The 22,577-nt window shown below is 46.6% G+C and overlaps 1 protein-coding gene across 1 annotated transcript; it reads right to left on the bottom strand.

Annotated features, from left to right (window-relative positions):
- Window positions 1-1,199: 1,199 nt before the first annotated feature.
- On the bottom strand, window positions 1,200-20,209 carry LOC146058292 (E3 ubiquitin-protein ligase TRIM11-like). Its single transcript, XM_083170526.1, is given in 3 exon segments — window positions 1,200-2,356; window positions 2,359-3,816; window positions 20,097-20,209. Coding segments are annotated over 2 exon segments (1,500 nt in total). The 5' UTR covers window positions 3,815-3,816; window positions 20,097-20,209; the 3' UTR covers window positions 1,200-2,312.
- Window positions 20,210-22,577: the final 2,368 nt, after the last annotated feature.

The raw sequence follows: 22,577 nt of genomic DNA, 5'->3' as shown, positions 1-22,577 counted from the left end.
AATGAAAAAGGTTGACATGAGTTTTTGAAGATTTATTTTTCTTTTTTTGAATGTTTTCATATTCATTCTCATGTGTCGACATGGACACCGATGAAGTGCCACACTTATGTCAACATTTACATGTGTTGAACTTTCTGTGTTGATTTTTTCTTGTGGCAATTCGCGGCACCCCCCCGCGACCCCCCTCCCGCGATTTGCAGCACACCCCCCGCAATTCGCGGCACTCCCGCAATTCGCGGCCCCACCCCGTGACATACCCCCCTCCTGCGATTCGCGGCCCCCTCCCACGATTCGCGCCAACCGCCGGGCCCCCTCTCCCGTGGTTCACGGTGCCCCCCACGACCCCCCCTACCGCGATTCCCCACCCCTGACCCCCCCTCCTGTCATTGCGGCAACCCCCCCGCCCCCGCGACCCACCCTCCCGCGATTCACTGCAACCCCCCGCGCCCCCCCGCCCTCCCACAATTCGCGGCACCCCCCCCCCTCCCGCAATTCACGGCATCCACCCACGACCCCTCCTCCCGATTCGCGGACACCCCTCACCTCCTCCCTCCACCCCCCCCACCCCCGCGCGCGATTCACGGCAACCCCAGGATTAAATGGCACATGCAAAACACTAGCACGGCTATGGTCGACAATGAAAAAGGTTGACATGAGTTTTTGAAGATTTATTTTTCTTTTTTTTAATGTTTTCATATTCATTCTCATGTGTCGACATGGACACCGATGAAGTGCCACACTTATGTCAACATTTATATGTGTTGAACTTTCTGTGTTAATTTTTTCTTGGAGCAATTTTTTTCCAGTGACAACTATGAACTATGTGCACGTCAACCTACACACCATCAACCAATTCTTTGTATAATATATAACACCTGTTCTGTTTTACTGTAGGTGTTTTAAGTCAGACCTTTTACTGCTACTATTACTGTTTATGTAAATGCATTCTGAATGACAGCAACATCCTACCATCCTTCTACAAAAATATATAACCAACTAGGTGATTCATCGCGCCCCGTGCCCCCCCCCTCCCGCAATTCACGGACCCCCCGCGCACCCCCCTCCCGCGATTCACAACCCCCCCTTGCGCAATTCACGCCCCTCCCACGCTTTGCGGACCCCCGCCCTCTCCCGCGATTCGCCGACAACTGCTCCCCCCCCCTCCCTTGATTCACGGCACCCCAGCGCCCCTCCCGCAATTCACGGCACCCCTAAGCCCCTCTTTAGTCCCCCGTATACTCACACACCCCTATCACTACCCAGCTTCCTGCTCTCCTGAACCGTAACTTCCACCACTGGGGAGTTTGCTGACGCTGTTTTGCCCACATGCCCCTATCATGCCTCATAGCCCAGCCTCCTGCTCTCATGCACCCGAACTCCCATCCAGTAGGAGGAGACAGTGACTAAGGGCCACCATCCTGTACTCCTGTACTGCCACGCTGGACCCTCACCCACTGGCAGAAGCTGCACAGTATCTCCCACCCTCCTCTTTAGTCCCCCTTATGCCCACACACCCCTATCACTACCCAGCCTCCTGTTTTCCTGTGTCGTGACCTCCGCCAGTGGGGAGCCGCTGACTCAGAAACACCCTACTATACTATTGCACACACACACCTAAACAACATGCACACACAGCCCCCCCCCCCCACAAATGTCACTGTACCATCCACACTATCAATGTACATCTTACTCTGTAACCGCTTTTTAATTAAACAAAACAATACACACCCCCTTCCACATCATATGCTCTCTATTTAACACATTTCACCTATAACTCAAGTTGCAATACAGGCCATCTTTCATACAATTATAACCATCTTTCTCATGTGCAAATGTTCACAAATTAAGGGGGCGCAGCCCCTTACGACGGTGTGAAGAGCGCCCGTAGGGCGCGATGAATCACCTAGTTATATACATAACTCCCCATTCACCCTCTGTGTCAATTACAGCCAATATGAGAAAGTGTAGCACTGACTACTGTAATAGGGTGCATGCTGGGTGACAGACAGATATTGCAGCCAATCACAGCTATGAGTGAGCCAGAGGCAGAGAAATCTCACATAAATATATATTTATAATGACAGTATCGAGCGCACCAATACTGGAACAACTCCAGGCACATTGGTCACCTGGTCACACAGGGGGAGGGGCTAAGCCATAAGCCATGTGCTGAATGTTCCCCCAATCAGATTCCCCTTCCTGTGATGTCACCAGTCTCTGGGTAGATTTCCTATGGTAATGTCTCCCAGCTCCTGACTCCCCCACATATAGTTACACACCCTCCCCATACACATAATGCAGCATGGAGGGGCTCAGTGAGGGTGGCGGTGTAGGTGTGTAAGTGTCTGATGGGGTCACACAGAGAATAAAAGGACATCTGTCCTGCCTCATAATCCAGGTATATCCTCACTCTGTCATAGGGGATATTACCAGGTACCCGGATCCCTGTACTGTCATGTATCACTGAGTACAGACTGTTACCCCTATACAGACACCAGGACTTGTTATTATTCCCAATGTATGACTGCAGCTCTCTCCTGTCTATACTGGGATAACACATCCCCACCATCCACCTCACTGACTTACTGACATCCACCTCCCAGTAATGTCGCCCTGAGGAGAATCTCCTGGTGCTGATTACCTGACGATACTGAAATCTCTCTGGTGTTACTGGGTGATTCTGGTCTATATCTGACAATGATGCAGATTTCCTGTCACCTGATATCTGTATCTCATTACCAGCTGTGGCTACATCCAGTAATAGGTCTGTAGGTTCCTGCACATAGATCCCTGTATTTATCCCTGTTATTATATCAGATAATGTCTGTAATGTCCGGGAGATGAGTCCCACACCCAGACCTCCTGCACCACGGACCTGGTTATCATGTCTCTCTGTGTCCTCAGTGTCACACAAGTCCCCTGTGTCCGGTTCCTGTAAGACAATCACTGGGTCAGACATGTTACACAGCTCCTCAATGTGACGCATCTTCCCGGACAGCTCGTCCTTCTTTATTTCCAGCTGCTGGATCAGATCAGAGACTGAGAGTGAAACGCGCTGTTCCTGCCTGGAGATCTCACTCAGGACTCTCTTCTCCAGGTCTTCCAGCTGTCTCCTGATGTCTCTAAACAGGGCAGTGACTGTCTCTCTTACACCCGCTGCTTTTCCCTGATCATCTCTCCTGCGCTCTCGCAGTCTCTGCACTCTATTCTCAGTCTCCGCTCTCTTCCTGGTCAGTTTCTGTAGAACATCTCTCAGCTTCTTCTTCTTCTTCTCTGAGGCCTCATCCAATGACTCCACCTGATGTCCTCTGTGCTCCCCAATCAGACAGCAGGACACACAGATACAGGCAGCATCCTCAGTGCAGTAATATCTGTAAAATTCCTTATGGACGGAGCATTTCCTGTTCCCCAGGGCAGTGGTGGGGTCACATAAGACGTGTTCTGCTGCCTTGCTGTGTACTCTCAGGTGATTATCACACAGATGAGCCTCACACAGCAGACAGGACTTAGCAGCAGGTACAGGAGAGTGAATACAGTGAGTGCAGCAGATCCTGGTCTCCTCCTGATCAGGCCGAGCAGACAGGAACCTCCCCACTATGTTACACAGTGCTATGCTCCGTATCAGTGCAGGACGCTCCTGACACTCTGCTCTGCAGTCAGGACAGCTATAAACTCCAGCCCCCTCCTGTGTATCCAGCACACGATCAATACAGACCCGGCAGAAGTTGTGGCCACATCTCAGGGTTACAGGATCTGTATAAATGCTCAGGCAGATGGAACAGTCCAGCTCCTGTCTCAGATCAGCAGACGCCATCGCTGGCAGCAGAAGAGAGAAATGAAAGTGAAAGTCTCAGATACCAGTTAGGTCACATTCTCCACACAGGGTGAGGCTGAGATGACGCTATATAAGAAACTGTAACGGAATCTGCTGCGCTATATAAGAAACTGTAACGGAATCTGCTGCGTTATATAAGAAACTGTAACGTAATCTGCTGCGCTATATAAGACACTAACGGAATGTGCTGCGCTATATAAGACGCTGTAACGGAATCTGCTGCGCTATATAAGACACTGTAACAGAATCTGCTGCGTTATATAAGACACTAACGGAATCTGCTGCGCTATATAAGACACTGTAACGGAATCTGCTGCGCTATATAAGAAACTGTAACGGAATCTGCTGCGTTATATAAGACACTAAAGGAATCTGTATAGCAGGGGGTGGGGACTGAGGGTGTAGATTCCAATTATTGGAAATTGGGAAGAAGGTATTGTTAGAGTATATTAGTTCTCATTGCATACGGCTGTGGCCAGATAAGCTGTGGCCCTGTATTGAAGTGGGCCGTTTTAAAGTGGGAAAAAGGAGTCATAACTACGAGCGTTATACCTGCGTTGCACCGAAGGAAAACTGAAGGCAAACTACTACAAATCAACAATAACACACATGGACTGCATTGATACCTCAAGAGTATGTAATTCATCTCCAATATGCTCTCTTTATTTCTGTGTTATGCAAACTCTTGTATGATTTGAAACGTTCTGATTTAATGAATTGATTGTAATTGTTATTACTTGTTTGGGGACGTTGTTCAGTGAAGTATAGTTTAGTGTTGCATTCTGCCTGATGTCTACTCAAACACAGTGCAAATTATCTCCCTTGACCATTTGGCCGTTAGTGTTCAGGTGTAGCCTGACCTGAACAGACAACTATATTCTTAGAATTAGTGACCTGCAGCTTTTCTGAACAGTAAAAAATAAAAACAGACATTGAACAACATCATCAAACAGGTAATTTCAACTTTAGATTTCGATTTTGTACTGTATGAACATGGCTAGGAATAACAGATGCATAGGCAAAATTTTTAAAACTATGTGTGCAAACGCTAGAAGCCTAGGAGACAAAATTCCTGATCTAATTGCAATAATGACAAGGGATGACCTAGACATTGTGGCTATCACAGAGACATGGTGTAATGAGAACCATGGCTGGGACGTAGCTATACCAGGATACAATTTATTTAGGAAGTACAGAATGGGAAGAATCGGAGGAGGGGTAGCAATGTATGTAAAGAAAAACATAAATGCTACTTTAATACAAAACATTGAAGAAAAAACTGAGGCCCTTTGGGTGACCATAGAAATGGGGGAGAAGGACATTATTCGTACTGGGGTCATCTATAGGCCACCAGGCCAGGGGCAGGATTTTGACAGGAGCCTATTGCTTGATGTCACTAAAATGGCTTTAAAGGGAGAAGTCATAATCATGGGAGACTTTAATCTACCTGATGTGAATTGGGAGGAGTCTTTTGCAAGATCATCTACAAGTGGCAAATTTCTAAATTCCCTACAGGGAGCCTCTCTCAAGCAATTGGTGCGGGAGCCTACTCGCAAAGACTCAATATTAGATTTAATACTCACAAATGGTGACAGGATATCAGACATATATGTGGGTGAGAACCTGGGATCCAGTGATCATCAAGCAGTATGGTTTAGTGTCAAGGCAGGGTCCAACTCCAGTCACACAAAAACTAAGGTGTTGGATTTTAGGAAGGCTGACTTTGCAAAAATGGGGAGATGTTTAAGCGACTCATTAGCGGATTGGAGGAACTTGAAAGGAGTGCAGGAGAGGTGGAGAAAATTAAAAAGTGCAATACTAAAGGCAACGGACCTTTGTATCAAAAGGGTTAAGAAAAGTACCAGGAAAAGGAAGCCAGTATAGTTTACTAAAGAGGTATCAACTAGTGTAAAAGCAAAAAAGATGGCCTTTAGGACATACAAGCAGACTCAAAATAATAATGACAAAGAAGTGTATCTTGCCAGACGCAAAGAGGCTAAGAAAGTGATCAGGCGTGCCAAGGCAGAAGCTGAGAAGAAAATGGCTCAGTCAGTAGATAAAGGAAGCAAACTTTTTTTAAGTATATAAGTGAAAGGAGAAAATCAAATGGAGGAATAATAAGACTGTGGACAGACACTGAGAATTTGGTGGAGGGAGACAAGGCAATTGCAGATCATCTAAATAATTACTTTTGCTCTGTATTCACTATAGAAGGAGAAGGGACCACAGTTAAGTTGCAAGGACATTCATAAAAATAAGGTAGATGGAGGTACATTTACTAGGGAGAAAGTCCTAACAGAACTTTCAAGACTGAAAGTGGATAAATCAATGGGGCCAGACGGAGTGCATCCAAGGATACTAAAAGAACTAAAAGATGTGTTGGTAGCGCCATTAACAGATTTATTTAACCAGTCACAAGATACAGGTGCAGTTCCAGAGGACTGGAGAAAAGCAAATGTAGTTCAACTGCAAAAAAGCAGAAGCAAAGAAGAAGCAAGTAACTACAGACCAGTGAGCCTTACATCAGTAGTAGGGAAAATAATGAAAACACTATTAAAATAAAGAATAGTGGAATATCTTAAATTAAACAATTTACAGGATCCAAAACAGCATGGTTTTACTGCAGGGAGATCATGCCAAACAATTCTAGATGAAGGGGGGGCTGTAGATGTGGCATATCTAGACTTTAGTAAGGCATTTGACCCTGTCCCACATCGCAGGCTGCTAAATAAACTTGAAAGTGTGGGATTGGATTATAAAACAATTAAATGGATAAGAACCTGGTTGCAGGATAGGAAACAGACAGTTGTATTAAATGGAGTGCATTCTATGGAGGGACATGTTACCAGTGGAGTACCCCAGGGATCTGTACTTGGACCAGTGCTCTTTAATATTTTTGTTAGTGACATTGCAAATGGTATTGAAGGGAAAGTATGCCTTTTTGCAGATGATACAAAGATATGCAACAGAGTAGACACACCAGGAGGGGTAAATCAAATGGCTGATGATCTAAGTAAACTTGAGAATTGGTCAAGAGAATGGCAACTACAGTTTAATGCTAAAAAATGCTAAATTATGCACTTGGGACTCAAAAACCCAAAGGCTCAATATAGTATCAAGGGTACTATAATGGAAACTACTGAGGAGGAAAGAGATCTAGGAGTCATTATTTCAAGTGACTTAAAGGCAGTGAGGCAATGTAACAAAGCAATGAGGAAGGCAAGTCAGATGCTTGGTTGCATAGGGAGAGGAATCAGTAGCAGAACAAAAGACGTAATAATGCCACTGTATAGGTCATTGGTACGGCCTCATCTGGAATACTGTGTCCAGTTCTGGAGACCATATCTTCAGAAGGATATAAATATATTGGAGAGTGTACAAAGAAGGGCAACTAAAATGGTGCATGGCCTACATCACAAAACTTACCTGGATAGACTAAAAGATCATAACATGTATAGTTTGGAGCAGAGAAGGGAAAGGGGGGACATGATAGAAATCTTCAAATATATCAAGGGTTTTAACATAGTACAGGTGGGAAATTTTCTTCAAAGGAAAACAAGTAATAAAACACGAGGACATGCACTGAAACTGGAGGGAGGTAGGTTCAGGGGAAATGTTAGAAAGAATTACTTCACAGAAAGGGTAGTGGATAAGTGGAATAGCCTCCCATCAGAGGTGGTAGAGGCTAAGACAGTAGAACAATTTAAACATGCTTGGGATAGGCATATGAATATCCTTACAAAGAAATAAGAATTAAAAAGGGTTCAGTTTACCTGAAGGGTAAAAAAAGGGGCAGACTAGATGGGCCAAATGGTTCTTATCTGCCGTCAAATTCTATGTTTCTATGTTAATCTGCTGCGCTTTATAAGACACTGTAACGGAATCTGCTGCTCTATGTAAGACACTGTAACGGAATCTGCTGCGCTATATAAGACACTGTAACGGAATCTGCTGCGCTATATAAGAAACTGTAACGGAATCTGCTGCGCTATATAATACACTGTAACGGAATCTGCGGCACTATATAAGACACTGTACCGGAATCTGCTGCACTATATAAGACACTGTAACGGAATCTGCTGCACTATATAAGAAACTGTAACGAAATCTGCTGCGCTATATAATACACTGTAACGGAATCTGCTGCGCTATATAAGACGCTGTAACGGAATCTGCTGCGCTATATAAGACGCTGTAAAAGAATTTGCTGCACTATATGAGACCCTGTAACGGAATCTGCTGCGCTATATAAAACACTGTAACGGAATCTGCTGCTGCTATATAAGAACCTGTAACGGAATCTGCTGCGCTATATAAGAAACTGTAACGGACTCTGTTGCGCTATATAATACACTGTAACTGAATCTGCTGCGCTATATAAGACGCTGTAACGGAATCTGCTGCTTTTATAAGACGCTGTAATGGAATCTGCTGCGCTATATAAGACACAGAGTTTTATATAGCGCAGCAGATTCCTTTACAGGTTCTTATATAGCAGCAGCAGATTCCGTTACAGTGTCTTATATAGCGCAGCAAATTCCGTTACAGCGTCTTATATAGCGCAGCAGATTCCGTTACAGTTTCTTATATAGCGCAGCAGATTCCGTTACTGTCTTATATAACGCAGCAGATTCCGTTGCAGTTTCTTATATAGCGCAGCAGATTCTGTTACAGTGTCTTATATAGCTTAGCAGATTCCGTTACAGTGTCTTATATAGCGCAGCAGATTCCGTTACAGCGTCTTATATAGCGCAGCAGATTCCGTTACAGTGTTTTATATAGCGCAGCAGATTCAGTTACAGTGTCTTATATAACACAGCAGATTCTGTTACAGTTTCTTATATAGCGCAGCAGATTCCGTTACTGTCTTATATAACGCAGCAGATTCCGTTACAGTTTCTTATATAGTGCAGCAGATTCCGTTACAATGTCTTATATAGCGCAGCAGATTCCATTAGTGTCTTATATAACGCAGCAGGTTCCGTTACAGTTTCTTATATAGAGCAGCAGATTCCGTTACAGTGTTTTATATAGCGCAGCAGATTCCGTTACAGTGTCTTATATAGCGCAGCAGGTTCCGTTACGGCGTCTTATATAGCGCAGCAGATTCAGTTACAGTGTACTATATAGCGCAGCAGATTCCGTTACAGTGTCTTCTATAGCGCAGCAGATTCCGTTACAGTGTCTTATATAGCGCAGCAGATTCCGTTACAGTGTTTTATATAGCGCAGCAGATTCCGTTACAGTAACGGAATCTGCTGCGCTATATAAGACACTGTAACGGAATCTGCTGCGCTATATAAGACACTGTAACGGAATCTGCTGCGCTATATAAGACACTGTAACGGAATCTGCTGCACTATATAGTACACTGTAACGGAATCTGCTGCGCTATATAAGACAATGTAACGGAAAATGCTGCGCTATATAAGACACTGTAACGGAATCTGCTGCGCTATATAAAACACTATAACGGAATCTGCCGCACTATATAAGAAACTGTAATGGAATCTGCCGCGCTATATAAGACACTGTAACGGAATCTGCCGCGCTATATAAGAAACTGTAACGGAATCTGTTGCGCTATATAAGACACTGTAACGGAATCTGCTGCTCTATATAAGACACTGTAACGGAATCTGCTGCGCTATATAAGACACTGTAACGGAATCTGCTGCGCTATATAAGACACTGTAACGGAATCTGCTGCGCTATATAAGAAACTGTAACGGAATCCTCTGCGCTATATAATACACTGTAACGGAATCTGCGGCACTATATAAGACACTGTACCGGAATCTGCTGCGCTATATAAGAAACTGTAACGAAATCTGCTGCGCTATATAATACACTGTAACGGAATCTGCTGCGCTATATAAGACGCTGTAACGGAATCTGCTGCGCTATATAAGACGCTGTAACGGAATTTGCTGCACTATATAAGACGCTGTAACGGAATCTGCTGCGCTATATAAAACACTGTAACGGAATCTGCTGCTGCTATATAAGAACCTGTAACGGAATCTGCTGCGCTATATAAGAAACTGTAACGGACTCTGTTGCGCTATATAATACACTGTAACGGAATCTGCTGCGCTATATAAGACGCTGTAACGGAATCTGCTGCGCTATATAAGACGCTGTAATGGAATCTGCTGCGCTATATAAGACACAGAGTTTTATATAGCAGCAGCAGATTCCGTTACAGTGTCTTATATAGCGCAGCAAATTCCGTTACAGCGTCTTATATAGCGCAGCAGATTCCGTTACAGCGTCTTATATAGCGCAGCAGATTATGTTACAGCGTCTTATATAGCGCAGCAGATTCCGTTACAGCGTCTTATATAGCGCAGCAGATTCCGTTACAGTGTCTTATATAGCGTAGCAGATTCCGTTACCGTGTATTATATAGCGCAGCAAATTCCGTTACAGCGTCTTATATAGCGCAGCAGATTATGTTACAGCGTCTTATATAGCGCAGCAGATTCCGTTACTGTCTTATATAACGCAGCAGATTCCGTTACAGTTTCTTATATAGCGCAGCAGATTCCGTTAGTGTCTTATATAACGCAGCAGGTTCCGTTACAGTTTCTTATATAGCGCAGCAGATTGCGTTACAGTGTTTTATATAGCGCAGCAGATACCGTTACAGTGTCTTATATAGCGCAGCAGGTTCAGTTACAGCGTCTTATATAGCGCAGCAGATTCCGTTACAGTGTACTATATAGTGCAGCATATTCCGTTACAGTGTCTTATATAGCGCAGCAGATTCCGTTACAGTGTCTTATATAGCGCAGCAGATTCCGTTACAGTGTTTTATATAGCGCAGCAGATTCAGTTACAGTGTCTTATATAACACAGCAGATTCCGTTACAGTTTCTTATATAGCGCAGCAGATTCCGTTACTGTCTTATATAACGCAGCAGATTCCGTTACAGTTTCTTATATAGTGCAGCAGATTCCATTACAATGTCTTATATAGCGCAGCAGATTCCGTTAGTGTCTTATATAACGCAGCAGGTTCCGTTACAGTTTCTTATATAGCGCAGCAGATTCCGTTACAGTGTTTTATATAGCGCAGCAGATTCCGTTACAGTGTCTTATATAGCGCAGCAGGTTCCGTTACAGCGTCTTATATAGCGCAGCAGATTCCGTTACAGTGTACTATATAGTGCAGCAAATTCCGTTACAGTGTCTTATATAGCGCAGCAGATTCCGTTACAGTGTCTTCTATAGCGCAGCAGATTCCGTTACAGTGTCTTATATAGCGCAGCAGATTCAGTTACAGTGTTTTATATAGCGCAGCAGATTCCGTTACAGTAACGAAATCTGCTGCGCTATATAAGACACTGTAACGGAATTTGCTGCGCTATATAAGACACTGTAACGGAAACTGCTGCGCTATATAAGACACTGTAACGGAATCTGCTGCACTATATAGTACACTGTAACGGAATCTGCTGCGCTATATAAGACGCTGTAACGGAACCTGCTGCGCTATATAAGACACTGTAACGGAATCTGCTGCGCTATATAAAACACTGTAACGGAATCTGCAGCGCTATATAAGAAACTGTAATGGAATCTGCCGCGTTATATAAGACACTGTAACGGAATCTGCCGCGCTATATAAGAAACTGTAACGGAATCTGCTGCGTTATATATGAAACTGTAACGGAATCTGCTGCGTTATATAAGACACTGTAACGGAATCTGCTGCGCTATATAAGAAACTGTAACGGAATCTGCTGCGCTATATAGGACACTAACGGAATCTGCCTCGCTATATAAGAAACTGTAACGGAATCTGCTGCGCTATATAAGACACTGTAACGGAATCTGCTGCGCTATATAAGACACTGTAACGGAATCTGCTGCGCTATATAAGACACTGTACCGGAATCTGCTGCGCTATATAAGACACTGTAACGGAATCTGCTGCACTATATAGTACACTAACGGAATCTGCTGCGCTATATAAGACGCTGTAACGGAACCTTTTGCGCTATATAAGACACTGTAACTGAATCTGCTGCGCTATATAAAACACTGTAACGGAATCTGCCGCGCTATATAAGAAACTGTAATGGAATCTGCCGCACTATATAGGACACTGTAACGGATTCTGCCGCGCTATATAAGAAACTGTAACGGAATCTGCTGCGTTATATAAGAAACTGTAACGGAATCTGCTGCGTTATATAAGACACTGTAACGGAATCTGCTGCGCTATATAAGAAACTGTAACGGAATCTGCTGCGCTATATAAGACACTAACGGAATCTGCCTCGCTATATAAGAAACTGTAACGGAATCTGCTGCGTTATAAAAGAAACTGTAACGGAATCTGCTGCGCTATATAAGACACTGTAACGGAATCTGCTGCGTTATATAAGACGCTGTAACGGTATCTGCTGCGCTACATAAGACGCTTTAATGGAATCTGCTGCGCTATATAAGACGCTGTATCGGAATCTGCTGCGCTATATAAGACGCTGTAATGGAATCAGCTGCGCTATATAAGACGCTGTAACGGAATCTGCTGCGCTATAAAAGACGCTGTAACAGAATCTGCTGCGCTAAATAAGACACTAACGGAATCTGCTGCGTTATATAAGACACTGTAACGGAATCTGCTGCGCTATATAAGAAACTATAACGGAATCTGCTGTGCTATATCAGACACTAACGGAATCTGCCTCGCTATATAAGAAACTGTAACGGAATCTGCTGCGTTATATAAGAAACTGTAACGGAATCTGCTGCGCTATATAAGAACCTGTAACAGAATCTGCCGTGCTATATAAGACATTGCAACTGAATCTGCTGCACTATATAAGACGCTGTAACGGAATCTGCTGCGCTATATAAGACACTGTAACGGAATCTGCTGCACTATATAAGACACTGTAACGGAATCTGCTGCGCTATATAAGACACTGTAATGGAATCTGCTGAGCTATATCAGACACTGTAACGGAATCTGTAATGGAATCTGCTGAGCTATATCAGACACTGTAACGGAATCTGTTGCGCTATATAAGACACTGTAACGGAATCTGCTGCGCTATAGAAGACACTGTAATGGAATCTGCTGAGCTATATCAGACACTGTAACGGAATCTGCTGTGCTATATCAGACACTGTAACGGAATCTGCTGCGCCATATAAGATACTGTAACGGAATCTGCTGCGCTATATAAGACACTGTAACGGAATCTGCTGCACTATATAAGACACTGTAATGGAATCTGCTGCGCTATATAAGACACTGTAATGGAATCTGCTGAGCTATATCAGACACTATGGAAAGAAAGTGCTATGGCTGCCGTTGAGCCCGGAGTGCAGATACAGGGAAACGGGGAATGGAGGTTCAGGCGTGAGCCCACAGCCGGGACCGCTGGTCAGGACGGCCACGGCGAAACCTACGCTGACTCGGTTGAGATCCCCGGGCAGATGACAAATCCCTGCGGGAACTAGGCTTCACCTGTGGCCGCCGCGTCCGAAGGAGCGAGTTATGCCCGCTCCAACCCCGATGCAGCTAGGTCTATGTGAGGACAAGGGATAGGGGATTGCCAGGGGTAAATCAAAAGGATATTCTGACTACAGGACCTAACTGGGAATAACCCCTATCTGCCGGCACCTGGCCAAAACCGGGAGGGCGACCCAGTCGCAAACACCTGGAACCAAGAAATGGGGAATCACCACAATTCTGAGGGACACCAAGGTACGAATCCCCAAAACAAACACACTGAGGAGAAAATGCAATGATCCCTGCCTATGAAGAAGACTAAAAGGAGGGAGGTGAATGAGAGAGAAAAAGGGGAGCAGGGTACAGGCAATGGGAATGACTGAAGCCCTCGACGGGGCAAGTCCAGCGTTCCTAAGGGAACTGCACAGGTGTCAATGAGAGATGGTACAAAAGCAGGAACTCGGCAGTCCCAAAAGATAGACACCAGGCTCCACTGGAGCACTTACTTGGACCTGCGAGCACCAACACCAAGCAGACAGATATCCCACAAAGCAGGCCGGAGAAGGGAAACCACGAGCAGGGCTGACAAAGAAATCCAGGAACAGGTCCTTGGAGCAAGGGCAGCTGGCCAGCTCCAGGCCGGGAACACGCTGAGAGAAACGCTATAACCGGCGTCTGTGCCCAGCAGACGCCGGCTATTTATTCAAATAGCGCGCCGCCTGGATGACGTGCGCGCGTATTGCTGCCAGGCGGAAGTCGGGGACGTTGCCTAGCAACGCCCCGACTCTCTGCCTCAGAAGGAGGCTTGTAACGCGGCTGACGTGTGTCAGCTGCGCTGCCGTCATTCGCCGCGTTGCGGCCGGGCGGAAGTCGGGGACATTGCCTAGCAACGCCCCGACGCCTGGCCTCGGAAGGAGGCTTGGGACGCGGCTGACTCGCGTCAGCCGCGTTGTTGCTGCCCTCACTACTCGCCGTCCGTCCGGGCACTTGGAGCACCGGACGGCGGCGCGCAACAGTACCCCCCCCCTTGAGGAAGGGTTAACAACCCTTTACCACCGGGTTTACTAGGAAATTCTCTAAAGAAAATCCTTTTGAGGTTGGGCGCGTGAAGATCTTTGTCAGGAACCCATGACCTCTCTTCAGGACCAAACCCTCTCCAGTGAACCAAAAACTGCAAAGAACCTCTCATGAACTTGGAGTGCAGAATCTTTTCTACCGGGAACTCCTGTTGTCCCCGTACCATTACTCAGGAAGCTCCCGTGTCCCTTCTGCGAGGGAACTTTTGAGAAAAGAAGACTGGTTTAAGCAGGGAGGCATGAAAGGTATTGGCAATCCTGAGGGATTTGGGTAAGGACAAGCGAAACGCGACTGGATTTATCTTCTTAATGATCCGAAAGGGACCAATGAATCGCGGACCCAACCTTGCTGACGGTTGGTGAAGCTTGATATTGCGGGTCGACAACCAGACCCAATCCCCGACTTTGAAATGACAGGGACGTCTGCCCTTGTCTGCCGACACCTTCTCCCTAAGTGCCGCCTCTTTAAGAGCAACGTGAACACTCCTCCAAATGACTCTGAGTCGAGAAGCCGAAGGGGAGATGGATCTGGAAGCTTCGGGACCCAAGGAGTTTGCTCGGGGATGAAATCCGTATACCGCGAAGAACGGGGAAGTCCTGGAAGCAGAATGGTGTGCGTTGTTATATGCGAATTCGGCAAGCGGTAGAAAACTTGCCCAATCATTCTGCCATTTGGATACAAAGCATCTCAAATATTGTTTGAGTGACTGGTTCAATCGCTCCGTTTGTCCATTGGACTGAGGGTGAAAGGCCGAGGTCAGGCTGGTCTTAACCTTTAAAGCAGCACAGAAGAGTCTCCAAAACTGTGCTACAAATTGTGGACCGCGATCAGACACAATATCTGACGGTAGCCCATGCAGTCTGAAAATATGCTGCAAAAACAGAGTTACCAACTCCTTGGCTGATGGTAATTGCCTCAAGGCTACAAAGTGTGCCATTTTAGAAAACCTGTCAATCACGACCCACACTACTTGGCAGTGGGCGGACACTGGTAACCCGACAATAAAATCCATCGCCAGATGCAACCAGGGTCTGACAGGGATGGACAACGGAATCAGTTCCCCCATGGGCCGAGACCTCGGAACTTTATGCCGGGCACAGTCTGGAAAAGACAAAACAAATTCTCTGGTATCTCGTGCCATACCAGGCCACCAAACAGTATGAGAGAGAAGTTTCCCGGTTTTGATGACTCCCGGATGACCGGCCAGTTTAGAATCGTGGAACTCCATAAGCACCCTTCGTCTAAGAGATGGGGGAACAAATAACTTGTTGATGGGGGTCCGGGCTGGTGCTTGACTCTGAGCCTGACGTATGAGGGCCTCCAGAGTCTGCTGAGCTCCGACCAAAATACAAGATGTTGGCACTATCGAACTCTTACTGGTCTTGTCGTCATGCCGAGGCAAAAAACACTGAGACAGGGCATCAGCTCGAATGTTCTTTGAGCCTGGTCTATAAGAGATGACAAAATTAAAGCGCATAAAAAATAATGCCCAACGGGCCTGTCGAGCATTAAGCCTTTTTGCAGTCTCAATATATTGCAGGTTTTTGTGATCCGTGAGGACAAGGATCTGATGCACTGCTCCTTCCAACCAGTGGCGCCACTCGTCAAAGGCCCACTTGATGGCCAGCAATTCTCTATTACCAACGTCATAGTTGGCCTCTGCTTGTGAGAATTTCCGAGACATATAAGCACAGGGGTGTAACTCCAGTGACTCTGGATCTCTTTGGGATAACACTGCTCCCGCCCCTACTTCGGAAGCATCTACCTCCACAACAAAGGGAAGGTCTGGATCCGGATGTCTCAGAACAGGAGCCGAGACAAATGCCTGCTTTAACATTTCAAAGGACCGCTCCACCTGCGGAGACCACTGAGATGGATCAGCACCCTTCTTGGTTAACGCCACCAATGGTGCGACAATAGAGGAAAAAGAATGGATAAAGCGTCTATAATAATTGGCAAAGGACAGCCTTCAAGCTGGTAGGACGGGCCCAGTCCACCACCGCTTGAAGCTTCTTGGGATCCATTTGAAACCCATGAGAGGAAATAATGTAGCCTAAAAAAGAAACCTGTGTGACCTGGAACTCACACTTCTCTAATTTGGCAAATAATTGATTTTCTCTCAATCTTTGCAAGACCTGTCGAACCTGAGTTCTATGTATATTCACGTCTTGTGAAAAAATCAAAATGTCGTCCAGGTAAACGACTACAAAATGACCTAAAAAAATCACGAAGGACATCATTGATAAAGTCCTGGAACACGGCAGGGGCATTAGAGAGACCAAAGGGCATGACCAAGTACTCATAATGCCCCGTATGAGTACTAAAAGCCGTCTTCCACTCATCGACCTTCCTTGATCCTGATGAGATTATAAGCGCCTCTCAAATCAATTTTGGAAAATATTGTTGCAGACCGCAACTGATCAAAAAGCGCCGTGATCAAAGAAAGGGGATAGGTATTTTTTACCGTGATTTTATTTAAGGCCCGGAAATCAATACAAGGCCTTAAGGAACCATCCTTCTTGGCCACAAAAAAAAAACCCGCACTGAGAGGGGACTTTGACGGGCGGATGAACCCTTTCTTGAGACTCTCCTGTACATATTCATCCATTGCCTTATGCCTGGTACACACCAGGACGACTAGGGCCCGATCAGCACAATCTAGATCCGATTCCGATCAATTGGATGCAGATTGTGTGCTGATTGGGCCCTTTTCTGAGCTGGTGTGGAGCGATTCCGATCCGATGCGCGGTCCCGCGGGTCGGTCGGTCGTTATTGAGATCCTACCTGCTGCAGGTAGGATCTCAATGACGACCATACAACCGGGTGCGGGTCGCCATCGGATCGGACCCGCTCACGGTGCACATCGTGAGCGGGTCGTGCCCTCCCGCGTCATCGTGAGCGGGTCGGACGAGACACTGACGACCCGCTCACGATGTGCATCGTGAGCAGGTCGTCCTGGTGTGTACCCTACATTAGTCTCTGGGATGGATAAGGCATACAATCTGCCCTTGGGCAAGGGAGCACTGGGGATAATCTGAATGGCACAATCGTATGGGCGATGGGGCGGAAGGCTGTCTGCTTTCCCCTTAGAAAACACATCCGCAAAGTCTTTGTAAGCGGGGGGGGGGGTATCCCACAGAGGGAGACAGACGCCACTAAGACCGAGGTATTGAGACAATGCTGTGTACAGTAAGAGCCCCAATGGGCAATTTGCGCCGCGCTCCAGTCAATACTGGGATTCATTATACAAAAAAAAACCACGACAACTCTAAGCAAAAGGTTGGTTATATAAAGACCTCTTTATATGACCCGTTAGGGCCGGTTATAATGTTATGGCTGCCGTTGAGCCCGGAGTGCAGATACAGGGAAACGGGGAATGGAGGTTCAGGCGTGAGCCCACAGCCGGGACCGCCGGTCAGGACGGCCACGGCGAAACCTACGCTGACTCTGTTGAGAACCCCGGGCAGATGACAAATCCCTGCGGGAACTAGGCTTCACCTGTGGCCGCCGCGTCCGAAGGAGCGAGTTATGCCCGCTCCAACCCCGATGCAGCTAGGTCTATGTGAGGACAAGGGATAGGGGATTGCCAGGGATAACTCAAAAGGATATTCTGACTACAGGGCCTAACTGAGAATAACCCCTATCTGCCGGCACCTGGCCAAAACCGGGAGGGCGACCCAGTCGCAAACACCTGGAACCAAGAAATGGGGAATCACCAAAATACTGAGAGACACCAAGGTACGAATCCCCAAAACAAACACACTGAGGAGAAAATGCAATGATCCCTGCCTATGAAGAAGACTAAAAGGAGGGAGGTGAATGAGAGAGAAAAAGGAGAGCAGGGTACAGGCAATGGGAATGACTGAAGCCCTCGGCGGGGCAAGTCCAGCGTTCCTAAGGGAACTGCACAGGTGTCAATGAGAGATGGTACAAAAGCAGGAACTCGGCAGTCCCAAAAGATAGACACCAGGCTCCACTGGAGCACTTACTTGGACCTGCGAGCACCAACACCAGGCAGACAGATATCCCACAAAGCAGGCTGGAGAAGGGAAACCACGAGCAGGGCTGACAAAGAAATTCAGGAACAGGTCCTTGGAGCAAGGGCAGCTGGCCAGCTCCAGGCCAGGAACACGCTGAGAGAAACGCTATAACCGGCGTCTGTGCCCAGCAGACGCCGGCTATTTATTCAAATAGCGCGCCGCCTGGATGAAGTGCGCGCGTATTGCGGCCAGGCAGAAGTCGGGGATGTTGCCTAGCAACGCCCCGACTCTCTGCCTCAGAAGGAGGCTTGTAACGCGGCTGACGTGTGTCAGCTGCGCTGCCGTCATTCGCCGCGTTGCGGCCAGGCGGAAGTCGGGGACGTTGCCTAGCAACGCCCCGACGCCTGGCCTCGGAAGGAGGCTTGGGACGTGGCTGACTGGCGTCAGCCGCGTTGTTGCTGCCCTCACTACTCGCCGTCCGTCCGGGCACTGGGAGCACCGGACGGTGGCGCGCAACAGAAAGATTGTGAACTTGAAAAATCAGCACTCAAGGTGACAATATGTAAATAATGAACAATACTTATGCTCAAAAGGGTACTGGTTAACTGATTTCACAGAGTGTAGTACCAAATTGCAGAGTTCTTTGGTTCTCCCCTAATGATGAAACAGGGGAGACACAATACAACAAAGCATAGTGCAGATCAATTGGATAAAAAGAATTTAATACAATAGTTGCACTTACAATAAAGTGACTTTGGTAAAAGCACAAGACAAGTGATCCTTTGGGGCAAAACAGCAGGCAGATGTTGTTCAGAGTCCTTTGGTCCTGGGTTCCCCGTTTCCGGAAACAGACAGCCACAGTCCTTAGGATCCACGCCGCAGAGCCCTCCAAGATACACCGGTCCAACAATTAAAAGCTGGGTAGCATGCTAGACGCGTTTCGGAACTACTGTAAGTCCTTCTTCAGAAGCAGGACTTCAGAAGAAGGACTTTGATAAAGCTGTACCTCGAGACAGCGAAACGCGTCAGGAGCAGGCATCTTGGCACCCCTCAAAGCTATCTTCGCTACTATTTGGCCCAGAACAGCCGCCACCAGAACCGATCGATGGTTGTATCAATCTCCGCATCAATATTCGGGAATTCCATCTAACCACCTGAAGACCTCAGCAATTTTGCTTTCCTCATCAAGGATTAATTATCTTCCATGTGGACATTTCCCTGCGGTAACTATATCCTCTTTTGAATACCTTTTCAGCTCTGGACACTTTTACTGGAACAAATTACTTGGCGGTGTACTAGGAATGGACCATTATTAGCGCACTAGGTGCCCAGCCATTTGCATATGCATACTATTATTCATTTCTTGTGCTATTTTTAATTGTGTTCAATAAACCCTGCTAATTTTATATCTGATATTGTCTAGCGCTACTACCTTTCTTTTTGTATTTTTGTATTCCTTAAGGGGCTCTCACCCCCTTTCATAGTAGCAGCTCCACAAACCATCCCACCACAGGCGCCTAATAGGTTGCTACCACAACCACTTTTTTCCTGTCATAAATATGTGTCCTGGATGAAAGGGATGGTTTGCCCACCCTATCTAACCCCTAAGTGTGTCTGTTGCTACCCAGTTTTTTTTATCACTTTATAGTATTGAAAAACACAATTGAATCACCAGTGCTACATAGCAAATAGTAGATGACAAAAGGATAAATTAATCCTTATGTATACATACCAATTTCGGCCGCCTGGACGACCTCACAGGCCTCAACCTCCTCCTCTTCCTCTTCCTCAGGGGCCTCCACTGGTGGCACCTCCTCCTCTGCTGGGACCTCCTCCTCTGGTGGCAGCGCCTCCACAGCCCACCCCTCCTCCTCCTCCACTTCCTCTGCCACCTCCTCCGCCATCCCTTCCTCAGGAAGCACCTCCTCGGCCCTTGGTTGGGCAAGCTCCTCCTGGCCCACCTCTGCCTCCTCCTGGGCCTGTCTTGCTCGATCCCGTGCTGTGTTTGGGGAAAAACAAAAAAGTGCCAATTAGTGGTCATTTGTATTAAGCCTTATCAAGCTATAAATGCAAAGGTTATAAGTACAGATAATTGTACAGGCAAACAGCTCCTTAGTGGCCTTTACAAAACACAGCCTGTAACATGGCAGGTATGCTGTGACATTTGGGCCATTGTAAGCATCACAAGCATTAATCCTCACCAATAACATATTTTGTGACCATTACAGGGTGTCAAACAGGAAGTAGCACACATATAGTGTATGCCATGTTTAACTCATGATCAGGCTGGTTACCTTATTGGCTTAAATAATATAATGTAAGCAATCATGTAAAAATGGCCATTTAATGTATAAACACTCACATCTCGCAATGCTGGCCCTGATTTGCTGGAGCAAATCCGGCTGGCGACGTCTCAAGTCTGACCACCGCCGCTCCAGCTGTGCGATGGTCCGCCGCACCTGCGTGCGGGCGTATATGCGCCGGCGGGCCACCGCATAGGCATTCCGCTTCTGTCGATTCGTTATGAAGGGCCCTGCACGGCCCAGCCTGGTCTCCATACCGGCGACCAGTGTCCTTAGCTCTGCAGGGGAAAAAGGGGCTGCTCTGCCATAGGCCGCCATCTTAGCAATGGCACAAATCAAGCGATCATGTCCTGTCATTGGTTGATCAGAGTGATATTTGGTATTAACTTTATTGTTCATTTTTACACTAACAGCGTGTATGCGCCCGAACAGACGGCTAACCCATTGCATCGCAAACCCACACTTGCTGTACCTTTGCATAGTTTAGCAGACCATGCCATTACTTACTATCTCCTAAACAGACAGTGTAAAATAAGATGGGAACCCATTATATATAATCTATAACATTCACCAAACATGGGTATAAGCAACAGGTGAAATAGTCTTCATCACTAGCCACTTACCCCTTACTCAACACGGTACTAAACAGCTATTTTATATTGAAAGCTATGCAGCAGAAACATAGCAAATAGTGCCAGACCTTTTCCCAATATTAGGCCATGCTGCCATGTGTACACTTACCTTCTACTGGCCCATACTAGAGAGGTGTGATAAAAAGAAGCTAGCATCAAGGCTGAATTTGGAGAGCTTTCACATGTGATTTGGATGCTAGCACTGATTACTTGTGCCTAAGTGGTGGACTGGATTTACATATGGAATGGGTATTGTCATTTGTACTACATACCAAACAAGTGCACAGTACAGATGTACATTCACATATACATTTCATGTCTGACCTCAGTTTTATTTGGTGATTGGTGTACAAATCTGCATTTACCTACTAAATCAGACTTACTCAGTTTGCCTGGTTTTTTTTAAATATTTTTCCGCAGCAAGGGGCGTGGCCTATGCGCCGCACGGTTGACGCTGCCGTACGGAACGCGGCCGTACGGAACGCAGGGTGTCGCTGATGTACGCCAATTACAGAAATAGTATATAAAGGTGTGTTTGCCAAATGCAATGTTGTTGCACACATGTCTGCATCTCTATCTGAGGAAGAGCAGGAGTTGCAGGACATATTTGCTCAGATGGACTCCAGCACCACCTAGGTCCCCATCAACCCAGAACAGCCATTGGGGGAAGAGCAGCCAGATGGGCCATCGACATCAGGCCAATCGGCAGCTGGCCCATCTTCAGCATCAGCAGAATCATTGGGAACACAGCAGGTGGCTTCCCAACAGAGTAGCCTGGCCAGCACTTCAAGTACAGCGACCGGTGGCCGTGGCCGTGCCAGTGGCCGTGGCGGTGCCAGTGGCCGTGGCGGTGCCAGTGGTCGTGGCCGAAATCAGGCAACAGAGGAACCAACCACCAGAAACATGGCATACGAACCGCAGGAGCTTGCCATCCTGGTGCCCCGGGCACGGGATTGGATCGAGTGCCCACAGGACAAGTTGACACACACAAGGAGATGGAAGATCTGGGAGGACATAACGGCGGAGATTAATACGGTGGCTCCACAAGTTCGTGAGACGGAGCACGTTAAGAAGAGGCAAGTACATGTGTGTTACATTTGAGCAGTACAAGTCCAGTAATGTTTACATTAGATATTAGATGGAGTTGGTCAATGGGCGGTGACGTTGCTTGAAGCCACAGACATGTTTGCCATGTCATTGAATTGATAGTTATTGTAGGGTTAATGTGTTTGCATCTTTTAAGGGTTGTTTTTCAAAATTAATATAATATAAGTTTGG

This window comes from Crinia signifera, chromosome 2 (assembly GCF_055691185.1).
Source record: "Crinia signifera chromosome 2, ASM5569118v1, whole genome shotgun sequence".
NCBI lineage: Eukaryota > Metazoa > Chordata > Amphibia > Anura > Myobatrachidae > Crinia > Crinia signifera.
The sequence above is the reverse complement of the archived record's forward strand: the minus strand, read 5'-3'. Positions and strand labels throughout refer to the sequence as shown.